A 22107-nucleotide genomic window follows, 5' to 3' on the forward strand; every position below is an offset into this window, starting at 1 on the left:
AATAAATAAATAAATAAATAAATAAATAAATAAATAAATAAAATCTTTTTAAAAAAGAAAAAAAGCTTTGAAGCTACAGGAAAATAGTAAGTTTCCCTATTGATTATTGGGATTGTTTTACACAGATTAATTTGCATGTCATTTTTACTATTGCACACTACCCAGAAAAGCAAGAAGTACCTATTCTCTAATTCTGCACCATTCATTCATCAAGCTCCAATTTCTGGTCCCACACACTTATTTATATTATTTAACTTATATAAGTCTCATTGATTTTTTTTAAGATTTTATTTTATTTATTCATGAGAGACACTGAGCGAGAGAGAGAGAGAGGCAGAGACACAGGCAGAGGGAGAAGCAGGCTCCATGCAGGGAGCCCAACGCGGGACTCAGTCCAGGGTCTCCAGGATCGTGCCCTGGGCCAAAGGCAGTGCTAAACTGCTGAGCCACCCAGGGATCCCCAGTCCCATTGATTTGAACATGTTAGTGTACCCTAGATATTCTTTAAACCATAGATTAGGTACCAGCATGCTCATCCCTGAAAGACCTGGACAGTAGCTAGAGGTGTTTCCTGAATTTTTGTCCCCATTTCCTTCTTTGTATATGAATGAACACTAAAATGCACTAGCTCCCTATAGCAGTAGAGGAATTTTTTTTCCCTTCCCTCTCCTTTCTCTTGACCTTCTGGATGGTGCTTGTTGTGACTTTCCCTCCCAAGACATTTCAATCCTCTTCTTATACTAAAGCAAATCTAGGGGTTAGAATTTTTGAGAAGCGAAAATGTAGCTGCAAGAAAAAAAAAGAGTCAGGAACTAGAGATACATAATAAAAATTTAATTTCAAAGTATCTCCTTTTTCATTAGCTCTTTTCCAAGGAAAGCTTCCAACCTATTCCTCATCCAGCACTTGTGATAAAATATTCGACATAATCTGGGATTTTGTTTCTAAAATATAAATGAAGATGACTTTCATATAAGAATTTCAAGTAAAAAGGGAACCAATTAAAATGGATGTGTAATTTTTTCTTTTCCTGTAAGATCAAAGAGGAAAAAAAAATCTATTAGTAGGAGTAGGGCATATTTTTACTCTTAGTATGTGTTTCCTTGGATAATTTATAGTAATGTGATTTAAAAGATTTCAAAAGGACTTTGTGTGTATGTATATGCACATTTAGGGCTTGTAAAAACAAACTAGAATTGGGGCACCTGGGTGGCTCAGTTGGTTAAACATCTGACTCTTGGTGGTTTCAGCTCAGGTCATGGTCTCACGGTTGTAAGATAGAGCCCTGAGCCTGGCTTCATGCTGGGCATGGAACTTGCTTAAGATTCTCCTTCTCCCTCTTCCTCTGCACCTCCCTACTTCAAATAAATGAATAAATCTTAAAATAAAAAAAAAAAGTAAGATTACCTAAAATTGCCGGAACTAAATTTCATGATAGCACTACACTGTTTGGTATACTTAATAATAATTATTCCTTTAAACATCAATAATATAGACATGAATTATAATAGTACCTTCATTAGATCTATTGGAATCTTGAGTCAGAATTCACTTAAATGTTTCTCAGTTGTTGATATACATGTTCAACATGTGACAAATTTGTTAAAAAGTAGAGATTCCAAGTCAGGAATAAGTCAGGAATAAGTCAGGACTTGGGTGAAGCTGAGGAATCTGCTCTCATAAAATGTCTTAGCTAATTCTGATGCTAATGCATGAAGGACTAATCTTTAAGAAATATTGAAAAAAGAGACGTGTCACTGTTCTAGTGCAATGTGAATCTAAGGCAGTCTAATGAAGATAGAAACATAGAGTTTATGGAATTAGATTGCTTGACTTCAACGCTGACTCCTTCACTTACTAAATGTGTGATCATGGTTAAGGCAAAAACTTTCTCTCTGCCTCAGATTCCTTACGTGTAAAATGAAAACTAAAGCAGAACCTCCTAAATGAGTTTCGTGATGATGAAGTAAAATAATCCTTCCAATGATTTAGCACAATGCCTAGAATGTAGAAAATGCTTAATAGCAGTTGATTCATTTTGTGAGGCTTTTTTTTCTTTCTTTCTTTTCTCCATAGGTTCTGCAGATCACCTTCATTGTGTTCCCTGAAATTCTAATCCCATGTGAGAATGCATTGTAAGATGTCCCTGTTTCATAATTGTTAATTTCAAATGATTCTTGATCTTTTCTATATTTGTTCTGTTTTAATTTTAAGAGGCAGAGATCTTAACTACTGCTTTCTTCTAACACCCTCTTCTAAATAGTCATCGCCTGGGTAACTATTAAAGTAGGAAAGTTGTCTTTATCTAATAGCCTCTCTGTGCATCTTCTTGTGGTTCTCATTGCTCCTTCTGTTCTGCCAAAGGTATGGCTTTGGGGAGAGAAGACCACCTTCTCAGTGGAGTCAGGGCTAAAAGTGTTTTCTTCATTAAGCTAAGTAATGCAACACTATGAAACTGTTCAGTTACTGCAAAAACCTGTAATGATATTGGGACACTGTATAGACAAACACGTAGACTGTATAGTGCACCTCAGTTGATCTTTTTGGTGCTTAAGTCTTTAAAGCCTCTGAATTTTTAACCAAATAAATAAATAAACAAACATACAGGTTGCAATGTATATTCTATATACATGTACATAAAATATACATTACAAATGATATATATGTTACATATCTGATATCAAAGACAGATATCACAAGCAAAAAGACAAAGCAGAGAAAGGGCTTAAATAATTATGACCAGTGACATCTCCCAAATTCAGTATTCATATATTTCCTTCCTCCTTCCATAATAATAAGTGAATAACAGGAGGCAAAAGGACAGAAATGTTTCTCTAGTAAAGTCCTTCCTAATGGAAATTCAAGGGGATGGGAATGAGCAGGACTAATCAATATTCATCTTGGTAATGTGCCATAAGTACACTGGTAAGGTCCATCAGTTGTTGAAATATTGACATAAATCACATATTTAAGTATAATAAAACTGGCTCTTTGCACATGCCCCCTTCAGCAGGTTTATATCTGCTATTTCCTAAACCCCCAAAAGATGCAAACTTGCATCTTTGCAATTGAAATTTTGGGGCCCTGCTTATTACAATATGGCTGGATTTTATTATTCTTCCCTACCAATTCATCAATAGCTGCCCAACTGGTAGTATATAGTGTATAAAGACATAATAATGGTATACATAAAGCAGTTGGTATCTATATTGGTATAGATATTATAGTTGGTATAAATATTACATATACAAAACCATAAGTAATAACTGAACAGCATAACAAAAATACTTGGATTTCCTGACAAGCCACTCTACAGATAGGACTGCTTCAGAACCTTCACTTGGACCTCTGCCTTTCCCACCAAGTGCTAGGATATCTGCAGGCACCAGTAGCTAAAGGTTCAACAAGGCTGCTGCATATTTTGAATATTCCTTCTGGAAATCACTTTTTCTCCTCAATCAATGCCATTGAAAGGAAGCTCTTAACTAGATGCAATAGTTTGTTATAATGGAATGCCACATCCCAAATTCCAGAAGCTCACAAAAAAAAAAAAAAAAGTGATGCCTAAGAAAATAATTAATTAGAAATTCACATTAAGAGAAGGCATTACTGTCATAATTTCTGCCACCTTAGTCTACTAGACCTTTACCCCTTCCTCCTTCTTACCCTTTTAACTAGGCTTTTGCCTGAAGGAGTAACTGGTCCAAGACAAAAAAGCCACTTCCTGACTTAAAGCTCAGGGCTGAGATGAAAAAAGAAAGCATCTTCCTTCATACAGCAGCCTGAAAATAGGTCTTTAGAGTACAAAAAAGAACCTAAAATTCACTTTTCCTAAGGTATTTATTTATTTGCATATGGTGACATATAATGTTATTAGCATGGTACTGCGTTGCAGTTCAGCAACCTTGAATGACCTGAAATTCTAACACATAAATAAATTACTTCTAAGTGGAAAACTGTTATGTGTGATGTTTGGAAATTCTAATTACTTGAAAGTTAGATGATTGCTATATATTCTTCCCCAGTAGTACTTAAAAAATTTCACACGATTATTGTTGAAGAAGATCGTGGCCTAAAGCTCTTGACACTTACCCTTATTTAATACATACAAATTTAATTCTGCTTTCTCCACACATTTATTTTGAAAATCTTGAAAAATATACAGAGAAGTTCACACCCAGTATTAATATGTTAATAGATCATAATTGTTTATGGTTTGTAAATATGTATAACATACATAAAAGAAATCAAACATTACTAATCATGTTGAAATCCTTATTTCCTTCTATTCCCAGGGGCACCTGCAATCATGACTACAGTTTGTTATTTTCCAAACCACTTTATTATATTTTTCTTATTTATTAGTGTCTACAAATGATAGTAATATTATTTTATATGTTTTATTTACATAAATTGTATCATCCTGATGTATATTTTCAACTTTATTTTTATCCTCTTATGTTGATATATTTAAACCAAGTTAATTCACTTTAGAAATGGATTTATAATTTTTTATTTCTTCTTTTCTTATTAAGAAACATTTAGGCAGTTTCTCTAATTCTCTATTACCATCACTTATGCAAAAGGCATCTAAATGGACCCTATACACATATGTGACACATTCTCTAAAGTATAACACAGTATTATAAGTTATGTTTCACAGGCTATGCATCTTTTAACTTTATATTACCTAATTATTTTCCCATTAATTCTTCAGATTGCATTCCATTAGCAGTACATGAGCACTACATTTTTCCCACATCCCAGGTAATACTTAAAATTTTCAGATTCTTACATTTTTTTCTAAATTTAGGAATATGAAATTTTATCTCATTTTTAATTTCATTTTTCTGTTTACTAGCAAAGTTGAGCATCTTTCCATATATTTTTATTTTTTAAGTGCAGAGTATATAATCAAATGAAATTATTCTATTGCTCTAGTTATTTTTTAAAAAGTAGTCTAACTGATATTAAGTGCTTCCGGAAGATGTTTTAAATAATGTAAACAGAAAATTATTATAAGAGGGTAAGATACTTTTGGCTGTATACTTTGTGAGATTTTTTTTCTTTTTTTTAAAGATTTTATTTATTTATTCATAGAGATGCAGAGAGAGAGAGAGAGAGAGGCAGAGACACAGGCAGAGGGAGAAGCAGGCTCCACGCAGGGAGCCTGACGTGGGACTCGATCCAGGGTCTCCAGGATCACGCCCTGGGCTGTAGGCGGCACTAAACCGCTGCGCCACCGGGGCTGCCCGATTTTTTTCATTAAATATTTAATTTATTTATTCTTGAGAGACACAGATTGAGAGGCAGAGACATAGGCAGAGGGAGAAGCAGGCTCCCTGCGGAGAGCTCGATGTAGGACTCGATCCCGGGACCCCAGGATCACGCCCTGAGCTGAAGGCAGAAGCTCAACCACTGAGCCACCCGGGCATCCCTACTTCGACTGTTTTAGTGATGGACTACAGAATTTCTCTCTCTATGTAGGTAATCCATATGTTGTTCCCCCACACACACACTGAAAGATTACATTTTGAATTAATTATAATGTTGATTTTTCAACATTTTTAATTTTTCAACATTGATTCTATATGACTTCATTAACTTAAATTCAACCTGATTAACAAGCCAACAAATATTTTTCTCACTGTCCCCAAAATGAATATAATAGATGTTCTTTATAATTTTTTTAATTACTGATATATCACTTTATGCACAATATTGAAATTTCAATTAACTTACAATTTTCCACTTATCAGTTAGGCACACAATTCTTTCAAGTGATCCTTAAAGTAAATATTGAAAAAATAAATTCTTAAGATGACAACGAGAACCAAAATGACATCACCTTTGTCAGAGTCTATAGTTACTAATAATCCCAGACCATCTTAATACACTGTTAGAAATGAAGATGAGTAGAAGGCTGTTCTATTTTGGGTTCACCCTGCTTATGTGGGTTTACGAGTACTTTAGTATCTCAGCTCATACTATGTACAAGAGCTGGGGATGGGGGTATAGGAAGGCATTACAGGGCACTGCCTTAGTGGTAGAATCTGGAATTTTCATTTTTGTCCCCCTAGCCCTGTGAGGCTGGCCACCAGAATTCTGCTAATTTTCTTAGTCTCCAGGTGGCCTTTTCTGAAGGGGACAGGTGTTCTTAATGGAAAATTGGCCATAAATGCCAGGTTTGTTTTATTTCTTTACTCTCCCAGATCTTGGCCCCATATATCATGATCACCATTTTAGTGTTCCAAGGCCCTCAAGTAGTTGCATTAGTGTTTTCCTGGCTCTTCTAGTCATTCAGAGTGAGAGAGCTAGTCCAAATTACCTAGACTTGCATCAGTAGAAGCAGAAGTCCTTTGTAATATTAGTATCTATTTGTAAAAATGCACATCTTTCTTACTGGAAGTTTTTTCTTTATCCCTGATAAAGTATATCAAAATCATAATTCATCTTCAAAATCCTATCTCAGACTTATTAGTGATTAGTAGAGACACAAAGGAAATTTTAAATGAGTATATAAAGTAATTCCTTTTGTTTCATATTTTCAAATATGGATGCAGTCAACTTCTTCTTTCCTTGTTAGCACATACTATGTCTTACATTGAGAGATGAGGCCTGATTATCTTCCCTTTAAGTCTCTGCTGGCTTTAGTTACTTGTTCAAACAAACAAAAAAATGTAGCAAAAATAACTCCTAGGACTTTTAAATCTAAGAGGTCATAAGAATCCTTGAAGTTTCTTCCTAGACCTTTAAAATACTAGCTTTTGAAACACTGTCTATAATCAAGTGTTCAGAAAAACTTGAGAGAGGGTACTAGGGGCCCAAGAAATTATTTTTAGATGAGATGACATTTAAAATGAAACTTCAAAGCAGAAAAAGAATTATTCAGGCAAAAAGAAAAGCTATTAATGGCAGAGGAGAAAACTATTAAGGGAACTACAAGCATTAAAATTTTACTGGATTCAATTTATTAGGAGATAATGGTTAAAATTAAGACTGAAGAGAAAAACAAGGGGTCATATCATGCAGGGCCCTGGAAAAGTCACTTTAAAGAGTCTACCGTTGGTCATGTAGAAGATAGGGAGACATTAAAGGTCTTTAATCTGAGAAGTTACGCCAAATTAGTCTTTAAATCAACCATATCAGGTCCTGTGGGGATAATAAATTACAGGTTAAAAGTAGAAGTAAAAGAAATACTGGTGGTAGGCAGGAGAAAGAAATCATTATAATAATTCACATGATCGAAAATGAGGTCTGATCTAGGTATGCATGGAGAAGTGGGATGGATGTAGAGCTATTATGGAGAAAAAACTTATGGAATTTTTGGTGGATTGAATGAAGATGAGAGGGAAATCAAGTGTGACTTACTTGCTTGTTGCTTTGCAACATAGAGAAAATTGTGTTACAAACTAATATGATTGAGGAAAAATATTGATTTGAAATATTGAGTTTGAGGTGCCTGGAAGAAATTTAGTGACATCTAGCAAACCTTGGGTATATAAATATCATACATGAAGGAATTAGGGTCAGAAATTCACTCATTCATTCATTCATTAAATCATTATTGATTAAGTGACTACCAGGTGCCAGCCACCACTCTAGGTGATTAGATTAGAGCAGAATGTCAAAGAAAGACCTTTATTAAATATATTGTAATAAAAGAGACAGACAGTAAATAATCTACCTAATAAAAATAACATAAATAGAGAATTATTGTGGTATTATTTTAGATTCGGTAGTTAGGAGACGTAGGGGATCTAAATGGAAATGGCTTAAAAACAAGAGAGTAGAAAAGTCACCTCAGAGAGAATAGAAGAGAAGAAGGCAAAAAATAAAACTGTGGCAGTACTTTTACAGGTCAAGTACATTAGAAAATCAATCAAAGACTATTTCATTTACCAAATGAAAGGTGAAATTTTCTCAAGAGTTTATATAACCTACTGGATAATCCTTTTTATTGCTACAAAATAACTAAGTCCATCAATGTTAAATGACAGGTGAAAGTCAAAATAGGTAACAGCATTTTTTAACATAATGAAGCATCTTTGGAATGCTGAAGTATATAACATATATGAAAGCAATATATCATGCAAAAGAAGACTAATACACAAAACAGTCAGCTAATAATATAATTTATTATATAATTTAAAACTTTTGTAATATTGGGTATAAATGTTTAAAAAATTACATTCTTGGGGTACCTGGGTGTCTCAGTCAGTTAAGCCTGAGACTTGTGGTTTCGGCTCAGGTCATGACCTCAGGGTCTTGAGATGGAGGCCTGCCTCCGCCTCCACACTCAGCACGGAGTCTGCTGGAGATTCTCTCCCTCCTCCTCTCCCTCCCCCTCTGCTTCTCCTCCCTCCGCAACCCCTGCTTATGCTCTCTCTCTCTCTCTATCTCTCTCAAATAAATAAATAAATAATTTTTTTAAAAGTTACATTTTTGTTCTAGGTATTACATACATATATAATTTCATTTAAGCTTAGTTTTATAAATGCTTCTATAGATGGTACTTATTAAAATTTGTGTAGTGCTTTATAAATTTTAAAGGAATTTTGTACCTATTGTAGGCATAGAGGGCTAACTTTAATTAGATACATAAATATCAAATATTTTCTCATGTATTATTGAAAAATGTAAAATTTCTATATCTATGCTATGTGTCATATTTTATCATTTTGTTCTGAGTTTCAGTTACCAATTCAAGTAACCAACATGAACTGACTGTGAGGACAAGAGTAGATATATTATTTCCTTTACATTACAGAACTCTTTTGAATAGCTAATGGAAGAGTTTCATGGACTTTCTTACAAGGAGAAATGCTGTATAAATCGCTATGCACAGATAAGATATGATATGGCCTACAGAGTTATCAAATTGATTTCATGAAAATGTATTACAAGGGAATTTTATTATAAAACAAATGACTAAAAACAATAGTCATAATTCTTTTTCAAAAAAACTAATTTCAGTTTGTTTTAAGAGAGAACTAGTAGGGTATTGGTACATTTGTAGTGTGTAGATACAGCTTTTGTTTTTCACTGGCATGTTTAATAAAGTTTTTGGCTACTAAACTTGATTATTCTCTACAAATGACCAAGCTTCTTTATGCAGATGTGTTGAAAGTATACTAAGATCATCTGTTTTCATTTGTGACATAACTACCATACATTGCTTACTTTAAGTTTATATCATTTTCCATCACATTTTTCCAAACAAAGTGCCTCAGAATTTGTCTTCTTATTAACTCCTTGTTACAAATGATCTTCCATTGCCATGAAATAAAGGGAAATGGAGACTTAAAGGGGAAAAAACTGCCCATATAGGATTTTTGGTCCAATCATGATTAATATTGTGAACCATGTATGAGATCAGAATAATTTTTATCTCTAAGAAAAAACATCATTGTCACTAAAAGAAAAGCTATTGATCTTATGTTATGATGATTATGATTTCATATTACTTCTGTGTGTGTCTGTTAAGCATAGTTCTTCATATTCAAATAAGCATGCAGCACTGTGTGATGAAAGGTGGAGGTGGAACAAGATGGTATAAGATATTCTGAGAAGAGAGAAGAGCATGCATAAAAATAGTCAAACACTTTTGTTGTATTTAGTATAGGTAATAGCCATCCAGCTACTGCATCTCTGCAAATTCATTTTCAAATCGTGCAATGATTTGAAATCTTTATAAATGGGCACAGAATAAGATTTCTAATAATTTTCATATACGAATCATTGAAAAACATAATCTATGCTGATTTATCCTAGATTTATCTTATATAAAGATAGAGATTAGGTTAAGAAACAACTGTAAGAAGAGGGAAAGATAGAGCCTCAGTGCACTAGAAAATTATCCAAAATATACTCTAGAAAGTTATTCTAAAGGGTGTCAGACATAACTCCGCAATTTTATCTATTACCTCAAAAGAAAATTTCTATTTTCTGTTTCTGCTAGGAAATAACGGGAATTTCTGACTGTCATTATGATTGCTAGGGTTATCATTTAATGAATAGCCTTCAGATAATTCTACCTTCTCTTATTCTTTAATCTCTTTTCTATGCATGATCTATTTCTTTAAAAGGAATTTTCAAATTCACTTTTCTCCTTGTTATTTATGTTTCATAGAGAAAAAACATCTCAAGTAATGACATACATATGTATACATATCAGGATAAAATGGATGCAATATGATGTAAATCCTCGGGGATTATGACTTTCGAAGACATTTGATTGCACATTGAGATTTGTTGTATTAAAAAATATGAAGAGTTTTCAATAAAATATCAGTGAGATTTTGTACATTGTGCGTGTCCAATATCTCAAACTATTTATCTTGATTTTATTGTGGAAGCAATGGCGATAACACTAGTTCACATATTTTAATCCCTAAGAAATAACATTTCTAAAAGAGAAACAACAAAAGATATAACTCAAGGAGCATTAAAAGTAAAATTGTATGAGAGGGAGGTTTCAAGGTGGTTGCAAACTCCTCTCCACCTTTTTATCTTACGGCGAACACTTACTTTTTCCCAACTTCAAAGAAAAGAAGTTGCTTAAGTACAGTTAAACACCATAAGATGCATGAGAGTGTTAGTTTGTTATCTACCCTTTCTCACTCTTGTGAGGCAGCTGTTCTGCCTCTTTCCTTGAGCTCAGGGAAACAGAAATATTTGGAAGCTTAGAAATAATCACTTTCCCCATCCCACTGTCCATCCATCACTGAATTCTTCCTCAGGCATAAACACAAGTCAGATAGACAGGGACATTATATTTCTGGCTATGGTTGTGTGTGAGGAAGAGAGATTTCAGCTGTGTATGTGTGTGTGGTGGGGTCACTAATGGAATATCCCATTTATGATTAAAAAAAAAGAAAGCTTCTTCATTCATTTATGCATAGTACTTTTAAATGACCAAAAGTGCTAGACAGAAAAATACACAGTAATACCTAAACAAACAGATTATTTCAATGGGCTATTTATAAATGACAGTGCATATATGCATATACACTAGCTACAGACTGGGTGCCTTGAACCAAAAAAAAAAAAAAATCACATGATAGTCTGCACTGCAAACTTTGTTTAAAGCTCTAAATACGATATCAAGTCCTCTGTCAATGACATCAGAAGGTTCCAGGCACTATTTGTTTCATAATCCTGTATCCAGCTGACTCTCTACTTCTCCTTTGCAGCTCAAGTTGCCTCCAAATGCTGAACTGGAGCGCTGAGAGTCAATCCTTGTTTGGTTAACAAATTCCCAGCACCGTATACCCCCTAGCCCCCAGGAGCTGTAGTGATGTCATATCCGTTGCCCAGGTCTCCACACCTCTCTCGGCAGTTACTCCCTGTATCTTTTTCTTGGGTCAAAACTTTTGAGGTGGGCTGCGAGGCAGCAGCGGCAGAGCGGGGCAACCGGGGCTCGGGCGGCGGCGCTTCAGCACCTCGGCCAGCGCCCGCCGCAGCCCCGCGCCCAGAGCTCGCGGATCCCGGCCCGAGCCCGCCTGCGGAATGCTCGCCCCCCAGGGCGGCTGCCGCTGCTGCCTCTGCTGCCGCTGCTGCCGCCGCCGCCGCTGCTCTTGCTCCTGCTCCAGCCACCGCCTCTGCTCTACTCTGCTCTGACTGGCAGCCAGAAAGTGCAACTGCCGAGGGAAAGGTCTCTGCAGTAGGAGCGGAGTGGCTACCTAGAAGAGAGTAAAGAGAGGGCAGAACCCCAGATCAGAATGCAGGCGACGTCCAGCCTACTTAATCTCCTGCTGCTGTCTCTGCTTGCCGGATTAGATCCTTCCAAGGTATGGGCAATATTTCACTCTTGTTTGAAATAAATGTGCAATATGTAACCAGCCGACCAAAAATGCAAATAAATATGCAAAAAAAAAAAAAAAAAAAAGGCACGAAGGACAGCTCTAGCTATCTTGTGGTGCCTGGCTTACCCCTACTGCTTGTAAGATAACAAGGTGAACTATCGGAGGAATAGCTCCTCAAGGTAGACTCCAGGCGAGGAGGGTTGGTGGGGGGGGAGGTACCAAGAGCAAGTATGATGTGTATGGGCACAGGGCTATGCGGCTCTCGGGGGGGATTTAGCAGATTCCGTATCCCAGTGCTTAATGTTCTCTTTTGAAGTCGACGGGTGATGCAAAAGGAGTTAGCAGTTGAAACAATGCAATTTGTAAACACGTATTAGGAGATGGTGCACCGCTTCTTTGTTGAAAGCAGAGAAGCGTTTTCCAGCTGATCCTGGTCAATAATTCTCCCATCGCAGACGTGCTGCGGTTTGCGTCCAAAACATTTAGGATGCTGCTCGGAACCCACGGCAGAGCAGCGGAGCGATACGCTGCCATGGCTGAGACGCGTTCGGGAAAGGAGCTTGTGTTTATTTGCTTCTTTCTTTTTTATAAAGAAAATCAGGAGGCACCGAGGAAGTTCTGATAAGCAGTGTTAAGAAGCAGGAAGTGAGAGCCCTGTCAAACTAGGGTGGGCAGGAGGAAGGATGCGTTAGTTGGCTCATAGCTCTTGAACTCCGCAAATTATCCAGTACTGGTCACCAAAGTGAACGCTAAGCTCTTTGGATTAAAAAGGTAGAAAAAATATGGAGAAATATTTTCAGCTGTGTGCGAGAAACGTCTTGACTATAAAGTGAGAGAATCTGAGAGCTTCAGCGTTCTAAGAAAACCACAGTTATCTAGAGTAAGGAAGGGGTAAGCCATCCGGGAAAAAGAGTAAGAGAATTTTTGAAATCATTTTACTTATTTAGCTTATCAAGAGCATTTTGACAAGAGAGAAAAAATGATACCATGTTACTAAACCATTTAAAGCTGCATTTCGGAATATTGCAAAGTTATTTTTAAAGCTTAACAGTATCTGTACAGTGTAGAGAAATGAAGTTTCTTTTCATAACTGTATAGAACTAACATGTAACCAAGCATAATCTAATATTATGGCTGACTGAGTATTTCTAGGCCTAAAATATAGTGAAAACTTAGAATCATATCATATACATTTGTAGTTATATCTGTGCACTTTTCATATTTAGAGAGACCTGATGAAAATAATTTTATTATAAAGGTATGGCTGTGCTGATACTGTCACTGTGAAATCTTCACATGGTGTGTGAATGCCACCTTAGTGATCTTAATAGAATATTTTACATACTAAGGGGTAGTTTACATCAGGTAAGAAGTGTTGGTTTTGTTTTTACGTTTTTGAATCTCTCTCTCTCTCTCTCTCTCTCTCTTTTGTTTCTGGATTTACAGTGACACATTCTACTGCCACTTTCATTATATTATGTTAGTTACCACTTTAGAATATATTCAATTATTTATTTCTTTTGGAATATTCTCGGTAAAACATTTTTTAAAAGCAAGGCCAATTACTGAGTTACTGCAGAAAAAAAAAAATCACTTAGAGTGAGTTTTGTCATTCTTTAAAATGAATTCAGAAATGTAGAGGTTTACCAGCAACTGCATGTGTGATTTGATTTGTCTGGCATCTTTTGTGTATAAATATCTTCTTGAATTCTTGAACCCATTCTTTCCCAAATTAGATATATGTAAGCACAAAAGAGCTGTTAGATAAATTAAAAGAACTATTACATCCCCCAAATAAATGACCTATTTAAGTCAATATGATCTTTTCTATTATTGATAAGTCTATGTCTTTGTATTCAACAATATATAACTTGTCTTTAGACTTAACTGGGGCTGTCTGGTACAATTGAGCTGAGAAATCCAGGGAAGGAAAGGTATACATGAACTTTTCAAACTGTCCTTTTTGGGATCTAGATACTGCAATACAGTGTGTAAAGAACAGATGATATGTTGTTCTACACCACAAATGACGTTATAGGAAATACTAAAAGGTTCACAGCAAGTGATTTTAATGTCCAAAACAGCTTTTGGACTAGTAGACAAAATACTGCTTTAAAAAAGTGAATAAAAGCTACTTTTGTACGTTTTAGCAAACTGTTGTTGATCACCTAACTACAGCATCCCTCCCAACCAAATCACAAATGGTACCACTGAATTCTCAAAATAATTGTCAATTAGGTTAAGAGCTAGGAATTTTCTCAAATTGTGTTTGGTTTTGCATTAACTACTTAAGGGTTTAGATAAAATTAGGATTCATAATGCAAATTATGCATGACAAAATCGAAATAAAAATCCAATAATATAGAAGCATATAAGATCACAGTTTTTGAACAATAAGTGGTAATTTAGTGCTGACACCTAAATGTACAGAAACTCTAAACAGTTGATGTTTTTTAATATACTAATATGTTAGAACTGATATTTCACACTCACATTTTTAAATAAATACATTCAAATACTCTTCTATATTATTATGCTTTGTGTTTATGGTAAATATATATGTATAATCACACATGGATACACACAAATTTGCAAAGTAGGAGAGCTCTTATAATTAAAAGGAGTTTTTTCAGGTATAGGATTGCCACATACATCAAATATTGGGAATCTAAACCTTAGTGATCATTGTATATTAATTTATCTAAAAACAATAAGGCTTTCTAACAACAGTACCGATTCCATCTTATGGAAAGCTATAATGATCATTTTTTCTGAGATTGTAACTTCCAGATCTTATATGACATCTTATAAAGTGCTTAAGTATCGCCATCTTATGGTAAGATAAGTTACTTGAAAGTCAATTTTATTTTTAAATTAAAAAAAAAAAAAAAGGCCAAACTTCTTTATTCATAGGATAGACTTACTTTCAGCATTCGCTCACTTTCTTTTTTCTCATTTAATATACCAGGAAATTGGCAAAATTAGCATTTTTTTTCAGGAAAGAAAGGCAATTCACTGCTAATTAATTATTCATATTTTATATAGACAGATTATCAATTTTCCTCTCAGGAAAATTATGAGAACTCTGTTTTCTTAATTAAAATCTTATTAACAAGTTTCTAGTTCCAGTTAGAAAAACCCATAAGTTTGTTACTTTACCTATTTTAAGAGAAATTAATTTTATTTGTAATGGAGTGCCTGAATTAGAGGCAAAGTGCCAAATCATCATTCATTTAATAAGTAAATTTTTAAAAACCTGAAAGCTTGTAGGAATTCAATTATTGCTTAGTTTTATGGAGAAAGGAATATTTCAGTGCAGGAAATTCCTAAGAATGGCTGCTAGATGGCATCTCTGTGCTTTTAAACTAAACACACGGAGTTCAGTAATGACCTTGATAGTAGGAGAGTGAACCTCTTTTTCTTTTACAAGAAGATTTTTAGCAGACCATTATTTGAACATTATAACAAAATAGTAATTCCTGTGAATCAGAACCATGAATTTCTCTGCTCTGCAATGCTGAAACAGGAAGAAAGGAAGATATAAATGTGGCTGTGCAGGTTTTAAACAGAACATTTTTTACCAGAGTCAGATACTTGGGGAACAGTTAAAAAGAGGTGACATGGGCAAAGCCACACAATGCAGTGACTGTGAACTTTAAAGCAGGCGTACTTGTGTGATAAATAGATTGAAAAATACCTTAGCACACTTAGATTGAGAAACCATTCACTATCTTCTTACCTAGAAATATATTAAAGAACCATGGTACTTGCTCACACCACAGACATAGAATGTAACAATGATTCAGCAATAATCTTCAACACCAAACTGTTCTGTCTCTCCAAAACAACTCAGCCAAGTAGAACTCTTGCATTAAATAAAACAGTTGTTTTAGAGCCACATAAAGATGATGAAAACCAAGAGAATTTCGATAATTATATTTTTAATGCTTCATAATGTAATACATCATGTATAAGTGCCTTTGCACTTTGGTATTGCTAAAGAAAATCATCAAAGACCTAAATTGGCTATGGTGGCTTCTGTACATAAATCTAGTTAAAGTTCTTGTTCTTTCAACTTTTAAATGAAATTAATGAAAAGCAAAAGCAGCAAGAGAAATAAGCTGAGATAAATTCGTTGTAAAATTCACCTTAAAATCTACCTTTTCCTATATTTCCTGTATGCCAGACTCACCCTCTATACAACGGGACCAACTCAAATTAGCACAGAAAATATGGATGGGATCGATGGCATTTGGCAAAAATCTGTAATTACACACTCGTAAACCCTGATATAGTAAAAAGTGAAAAGTTCAATGCATCCCATCTGTGTTTTGAAAGAACAAATTACTTTCTTACTCTCATTTTATTCCATTACCCTTAACACAATTAAATTCTTATTTTAGAGAAAGTAAATATTCTTTCTCACTCTCTTGGCAATTTGAAAAAGTTAAAATGGTACCATTTTCCTTTATTTTTCTTTTAAAATTCTATCCCATATAATTTTGCAATTACTCTCTTTAAAAATGACTACTGTGATGATTGATAGGTTCTCTGTTGAGAGGGAAAGCAGCACAAAAGTGAGAACCATAGGGGCAGGACTTTAGGTCCTTTATTTTTCATCCCTACTTTGCTACTATACATATGTGTATATGTATACATATATGTGTGTGTATTTGTGTATATATGTATATGAATGATGTTGAGGAAGCTGTGATCTCCCCTGTAAAATATGAAGCCTAAATGTTCTTCAAATCTATTTGCTAGGGGATCCCTGGGTGGCGCAGCGGTTTAGTGCCTGCCTTTGCCCAGGGCGCGATCCTAGAGACCAGGGATCGAATCCCACATCGGGCTCCCGGTGCATGGAGCCCGCTTCTCCCTCTGCCTATGTCTCTGCCTCTCTCTCTCTCTCTCTCTCTCTCTCTGTGACTATCATAAATTAAAAAAAAAAAATCTATTTGCTAAACTCTAGAATGACTCTATGCTATGCTTTGCATGTTTATGGGCCCCCAATCTCCCTAATCCTATTCATATTGAAACCTAATGCCCAAGGTGAGAGTATTAAGGTATGCGGCTTTGGGAGAAATAATTTGGTCCTGAAGATGGAACCTTCATATGAGATTAGTGCCCTGATCAAGAAGCCACAGAGAGAAAGCTCATTCTTTCCACCATGTAAGGATACAAAAAGAAGTCTACAATCTGGACTATGCTGGCACCCAGGTCTTAAACTTCCAGCCTCCAGAACTGTGAGGAATAAGTATCTGTTTATAAGCCACTCAGTGGAGAACTTTGTTACAGCAGCCCACACAGACTATGATACTTTATTTAATACTATTTGATCATTCATTAAAAAATTAGCAAATCATTTGGTAGGGTATAGATTCTAAGATCATAAACTTTGCGAGATCTGGGGATCAGTCTGCCTAGATAACATCATAATGTTTTCATCTTCTGTGTTTGACATTTAATAAAGCCTTCAGTTTTCTACTTCCTCACATGCCATCCTTCCTTCCCTCCAGTCTCCACATTCACGATCCCTGTACTCAGGCTTCTATTCATTTAGTCATCAAACTTTGCTCACCTGACAAGACCATGAGTGGATCTGAAAACCAACACCTTTCTTACTTCATCCCTAAGTCTTTTATTTAATGAAAATTCTCTAGTGAAAGGCAAAGTAAAAACTTACGTCTTATATGAAGGGAATTGCTAGTGTGCTAAGGAGATGTAAGAGGTACTTAGGAAGGCTACTTATAAAAGGTGCTGCATGTTCATTGCTGACTCTTCCCAAGCAGAAACATCTTTAAGGATTTTAGACTTGCAATTATTAGGAAAACCTCAATTTTTGTACTAATAAAATATATACATATAGAAAATTAGACTGGATAAAACTGAGACTTGGCATTTGATTTACTGAAGTATCAGTCACATTTTACTTTTTAAAAATTGGCATCAGTGAAAATAATAGAGGAGATGCAAAATCAGACTGCTGTCTTCATAGGTTATGTGAGATGACAGTGAGTCTTTGGGATCATCTGTGTATTTGTGTGAATGTGTATTTGTGCATATATATGCACAGATGATTTCACGATGGCATTAAGATATTAAAATAACATAAAAAATAAAAAGAAACAAAGTAACATCAAAAAATATCTAAACATGTGTTACCTAGATCCCAGGCTTAAATCTAAAATATGATCTTGAAATTAGTCTCCATTTACTCAGTTTATGCCACTTACCAATTAAAAATCTTGAAGGAGATTTTCTATGAAACTAGCATTATTATCAGAATTTTCCAATACAATTTTTAAAATTGTATACCAAAAAAAATCAATATAAAAAGACAAGCTAAACATGAAATCATAAGAATGGTTTTAAGGTCTAACTGTGCAACCTTTAAGTAAGACACTTAAACCTCTCTGATGCTGTTTTCTTAACTATGAAATGGAATAGCGATAGAATTTACACCATTATTAATTATATATATAATTATATATATATATTACTTATAACTATAAATCATTTATATATAAAACTATGTTTCTATACAAATATTTCATAACCATCAATCTATAACCAGACCTAAAATCTGTTTTGTACGATATATAAAGATCATGATAGAAAAGGGCCTCTCATTCCCCTTTATTCTTGTTTTTCCTTCTCAGCTTTTAGAAAAGTGAATGTTATATTATGTATGATCAGCAGAATTTCTCAGAATAAGCCCATAATTTTGGCCAAAGCTCCAATTTCAAAATATCACCTTAAAAATTTACGTCATACTTATATCCCACAAGGCACCACTTACAAATTTGTTAGAAAAAAAAAATACAGGACATGAAGAGTGGTTCCATAATTTTAGAGCCGAACTACATCCAGAAAAGAGCTTTTAAACTAATCACGGAGAGTGGATCACAGAAAGGATGGATATATTTAAACAAAGATCTATCAACAGATAAAACTGCTTTTTTGACCAGCATAAAAAGTGTAGGCTTCTTGTGTCTTTGCAAAGCATACCAATGATAAAGTAGTTTAAATCCTCTGTAAGTTTTAAAAATATCAGAAAAAGATTTAGAAAGGGGTTTTCTCAAATTACTCGGTCTAAGAATGTTCAGGTCAGAAGTCATTGTCTTAGTCCTTTCAGGGTGCAATAACAAAATATAACAGACTAGGTAGTTTATTAACAAAAATCTATTGCTTATAGTTCTGAAGGATGGGAAGTCCAAGATCAAGGCACCAACATGGTCACGTTTTGGTAAGGGTCTTTCCCTGCTTCATAGCTAGTGACCTCTCACTGTGCTCTTACATGTAGTAGAGGCTAGGGAGCTCTGCGGAATCTCTTTTTATAAGGACACTAATCTCTGGGTGCCTGGGTAGCTCAATGGTTGAGCATCTGCCTTTGGCTCAGATCATGATCCTGGGGTCCTGGGATCAAGTCCTGCATCAGGCTCCCTGCTCGGCAAGGAGTCTGCTTCTCCCTCTGCCTATGTCTCTGCCTCTCTCTGTGTGTCTCTCATAAAGAAATAAAGAAAACCTTAAAAAAAAAAAAATAAGGGCACTAATCTCATTCAGTGAAGGCTCCTCCTTGATGACCTAATCACTTCCCAAAGGCCCTACCTCCTAACAGCATCACATTGGGCATTATGATATCAACAATTTGAGCAGGGAGGACACAAATGTTCAGAACATAGCAGTCATGGAGAAATAACAACTTTTATGAACATAGTTTCTCTGCTTTTTTCTCTTGGATTGCTTTCCCAGTCCCTCTGTTTATACTGGGTTTCCTGATTTCTTGACAGAGATCTTTACAAAGTACTTGAAAAGACTGGACCCTTAATTAGCCACTTAATAATATTTCTTCTAATGTTACTCATCCAAAATCAAGTCCATCTGAGTAACTCATGAATTGATTCTTTCTTTTTTCAGTTCAACCCATGTAAATCATATAAACTATATAATATTTAAGAGAGACCCTAATCATAAAAAACTAATATTTAAGAAATTTATTATTTCAGAAATATTTGCACACCATTCTATAGAGGGATTTAACTTAATTCTGTTACTTGCTACAAGAATTTGCAAACACTTTTGGGGAAAGGAGATTCCAAACAGTGTAAGACCATCTCTATCAGAAGTTCTACATTGGATGCGAGGGTGGCTCAGTGGTTCAGCGTCTGTCTTTGGATCCCGAGGTCCTGGGATGGAGTTCCACACCAGATTCCCCACAGGGAGCCTGCTTCTCCCTCTGTCTGTGTCTCTGCTTATCTCTCTGTGTCTCTCCTGAATGAATAAATAAAATCTTAAAAAAAAATAGTGCCACTAATTTGAATGGTGCTAATAAAAATGGTCAAAAATATTCTTGGAATAAAAAAATAAAGTTGCCTAAAAACATTGATTTTTCTATGTTTTTAAAACTGGGTGTTCTAAAGTATATATCACAAGGTTATGCCTTCCATCATTCTTATACCAAGCCTTTAGAAGAATAAAAATAAGTTCAGAAAGAGGATCACAGATGCTGTTGTGTTCCTCCTTTTGCCTCTCCTTGGAAAGCTCTTTCCCTCTTCTCCATATGTCAAAATTTTACCTATATTTTAAGATGCAACTCAAATGTCACTTCTTCCATAAATCCTTCCCTGACACTCCTCACACCCCAGGAAGAGGTAATCCTGATAAACTAAAAACTCCTAGGAGAAAAGAATCATGTTTTATTCATCAATGCATTTATAGCCACCTGCCTCTGACACAGAATAGGTATTCAAAACACAGATTGAGTCGAATTTCTTTTTCCCCCCAAATATGCAGAATACTCTATTTCTAATCACTGTTATTATACTTTTTACTTTTTTTCCCAATTGAGTATTTATTGAATTGTGTCTTCCCTACTAAACTGTAATATACCTGAGGGCAGGCTGTGTCTTGGTCATTATCTTATCTTTTCCTCTCTAGTGACTACAGTGCTTTTTCAGGTAAAATATTTAACAAATATTTGTTGAATGTACAAATGAATAGATGAAGAAAAAAATAAGTCAAGAAACACCCAAAAACTTAAAATCTTGGGTTAAATATAATATACATTTAGGGTCCATGCTCTCACCAGAAAAGATATTAGGAGCAGGGAAGTTAAGATACATTTTAAGAATCTTGTTTTCAAGGGCTAAAACTCATATCAGGTTATTTGTCTTGAAGGATGCTGCAAGATTATGTCTTTTTAAGTTTTTTATTAATTTCCTGTTCTACTCCATATCCTTGGTGCTATTTTTGACTTCTCATAGCTCTCTGGGATGCTACAACCTTAATACTCTTGAGAATTACCTGCTCTGTCTCCTGATACTTGGTGGTAATGTTAGTATATATTCTTATTCTTTGGTGTATGTATAAGCATCCATTTTATTTGTATAGGTTTATAAGTCTGAACAGTTCATTAATGTGTAACTGCATCTTGACTAACTTTAGTTTAAGTAATGTTTTAGACATATCTGATAAATCAGTATGTTATTGATATTTCTCCATCTCTTTTTAGGGACTCCATTATTTTTTTTTAAGAATCTAAAATATTCTCTTAAAATTGTTCTCTTACTATACATTCTTATAATAGTACCATGTAAAGAAAGGTAATATTGCCTCCATATTTGTACTGCATTGCTAAATTGCCACAACACCATGATACAGAATAATATTAAATGATAAAAAGCAAATATAGGTAGACTGGAGTAAAAAAAATCATCTGAATTGTAACTTCTAAATATCATCAGAAATTCAATATTTTCATGATTAACTTTGTAGGCTAAAATGCTCTGAAAAGAAATGTCAGTAATAAATTGTCCTAACAGCACAAACAAGCAGCTATCTAGATAACCCCAAAGGGAATGCATAAATTGAATAGATGATCCTTTTTATTTTTCCAACTAAGTTGAAGGTGATTAAGAAGCATTATCCCATGATGATTTAAATAGCATTACTAGAGGGACCAATTCCAGATGGCAGGATTTCTTCAAATAGAGAATCAGTATTGGAAATGTTGATTCACTGACACCAAAATGTCATGGGTGAAATATTAACTTACAAAAGACACCACCACTTCTGGGAATGATCTATGTCTATGGCTACTTAGGGAATTGTTTATTTGGAATTAGGACCAATGGTAAGTATTTTTAAACCTACATACGTTTTGCGGCATGATCACTATATCTTAGTGTGTATCATTGTAGTACTAAATAAACAAAAATATTATCTGGCTCAAGATCCACTGAAGATTTTTTATTATGCTTATCATTTAATTTATATTGTGCTACAGATATACTCTACTTTT

At 34.7% G+C, this 22107-nt stretch overlaps 1 protein-coding gene across 2 annotated transcripts in view; it reads left to right on the forward strand.

The window, feature by feature from the left end:
* Nucleotides 1-11452: 11452 nt before the first annotated feature.
* Nucleotides 11453-22107, forward strand: part of OLFM3 (olfactomedin 3) — a 192657-nt gene continuing 182002 nt past the window's right edge. The window contains exon 1 of one of the 2 annotated variants that reach the window (XM_038541187.1): nucleotides 11453-11792. In XM_038541187.1, the coding sequence (XP_038397115.1) occupies nucleotides 11724-11792 (69 nt within the window). In that variant the 5' untranslated portion in view covers nucleotides 11453-11723. The remainder of the gene's footprint in view (nucleotides 11793-22107) is intronic. The other variant, XM_038541188.1, reaches the window with a different exon arrangement.

The sequence above is a fragment of the Canis lupus genome, chromosome 6 (assembly GCF_011100685.1).
Source record: "Canis lupus familiaris isolate Mischka breed German Shepherd chromosome 6, alternate assembly UU_Cfam_GSD_1.0, whole genome shotgun sequence".
Lineage (NCBI taxonomy): Eukaryota > Metazoa > Chordata > Mammalia > Carnivora > Canidae > Canis > Canis lupus.